General features: G+C 36.9%; 1 protein-coding gene across 2 annotated transcripts in view; it reads right to left on the reverse strand.

The window, feature by feature from the left end:
• The window catches only part of LOC106521463 (probable E3 ubiquitin-protein ligase HERC6), a 15,320-nt gene that overhangs the window by 10,495 nt on the left and 3,440 nt on the right, over positions 1-1,385 (reverse strand). For both annotated transcript variants that reach the window (XM_014014028.1, XM_014014027.1), the window contains exons 2-3: positions 786-942; positions 619-695 (exon numbers count right to left, since the gene is read on the reverse strand). In XM_014014028.1, coding sequence (XP_013869482.1) covers positions 619-695; positions 786-942 — 234 coding nt within the window. The remainder of the gene's footprint in view (positions 1-618; positions 696-785; positions 943-1,385) is intronic.

Genomic DNA, 1,385 nt, shown 5'->3' on the forward strand with positions numbered 1-1,385 from the left:
CTGAGAAATATGTCAAATAAAAAAATAAAAGTTTAATACTGAAAAAACAACACACACAAAGTACAGAAAATTAGTACCGTTAAGTACCGGTACCGATTCCCAGATACCTGATATTGGTACCGTATCGATTCAAACGTCAAAAGGTACCCATCCCTAGCTGCGTATGCTGMGTTTTTGGGAAATTGTAGTCGGTGAGTTTACTACTTACTTTTATAACTTCTGTGATTTTACTACYACCACTTCTACTTCCTGTTGTCTTCTTTAGTCATCTTTTTTGCCAGTAGAAACAGCCGGTTGTTGATCACGTGACTCCYGTGATGCGAAAAAGTGTTTCCATTGCAGTTTTGCAAAACACACCAATTTCGATACGGCCAAAAAAACCACCTCATTCTAGCACAAAAACATTGTCGAAAAAAGGAAGTTTTTTCGAAACTGACGTGTTTCCGTTGAGCAAATTTATTTTCGAACTTCTAATTTGCGCATTTTCATGGTCAATGGAAACGCAGCTACTGTGTTGTGGAGACAGAAAATAAAGAGTAAATAAAAGAAAAATCTAAAGTGCTGTTAATTTAAAAACATTCTTCAAGCTGTGACACATCAGCAAACTCACGGACTTACCTTTAGTCAATGCCAGGGAATGAGAGTTTCCACAAGCAACCTGAACTATCTGGAAGGGGATTGGTATAGGCACYGAGCTGCACAGAGATGAGAGCAAAGTTAGTTAAACATGTAATGATGAATTAACTGTGTGCAWTTATTTAGAGTCAAACGGTTTGATTCCTTGCCTTGGTTTATGACTGCTGTAAACCTGCCCTGCTAGCAGCCCCAGCTGTCCATCGTCTCCTGCCCCCCAAGCGAACACGTGTCCGGATTCACACAGAGCCAGACAATGGTTCTGACCACAGGCCACTGCCACAACACCACCCAGACTTTCCACGCAGCCTTAAACAGCACAAATAGCAAACATTCAGTACCAGTATTCTGGTACCAAAATATGTAATTAACCATGGAACAAATTGTAATGATACTAGCTGGAAGAAATGATAGGAAATGCATGTACAACTGACTAACTTATGGCAACCCAAYACAAGATTAGGGCTGCAACTAACTATTATTTTAATAATCGATTAATCTGTTGATTACTTTTCGATTAATCGGCCAAATCATTAAAACACTTAATTACATGAATATGAGTAGATATTATTTAAGTTAACTCCTTAAGGATGCAAGTTATTGTTAATGAATTAATCTGAAGTTGATTTATCTTATAGATTGATTAACAATTAATTAATAAGCATCCATCTTTTTTAAAAAACAGTTTTCTCTTGAATCAAGAGGTTCTTCCCATAGAATGAAGGATTTTTTTATAATCTCCTGAATTAAAA

This window comes from Austrofundulus limnaeus, unplaced genomic scaffold, assembly GCF_001266775.1.
Source record: "Austrofundulus limnaeus strain Quisiro unplaced genomic scaffold, Austrofundulus_limnaeus-1.0 Scaffold109, whole genome shotgun sequence".
NCBI lineage: Eukaryota > Metazoa > Chordata > Actinopteri > Cyprinodontiformes > Rivulidae > Austrofundulus > Austrofundulus limnaeus.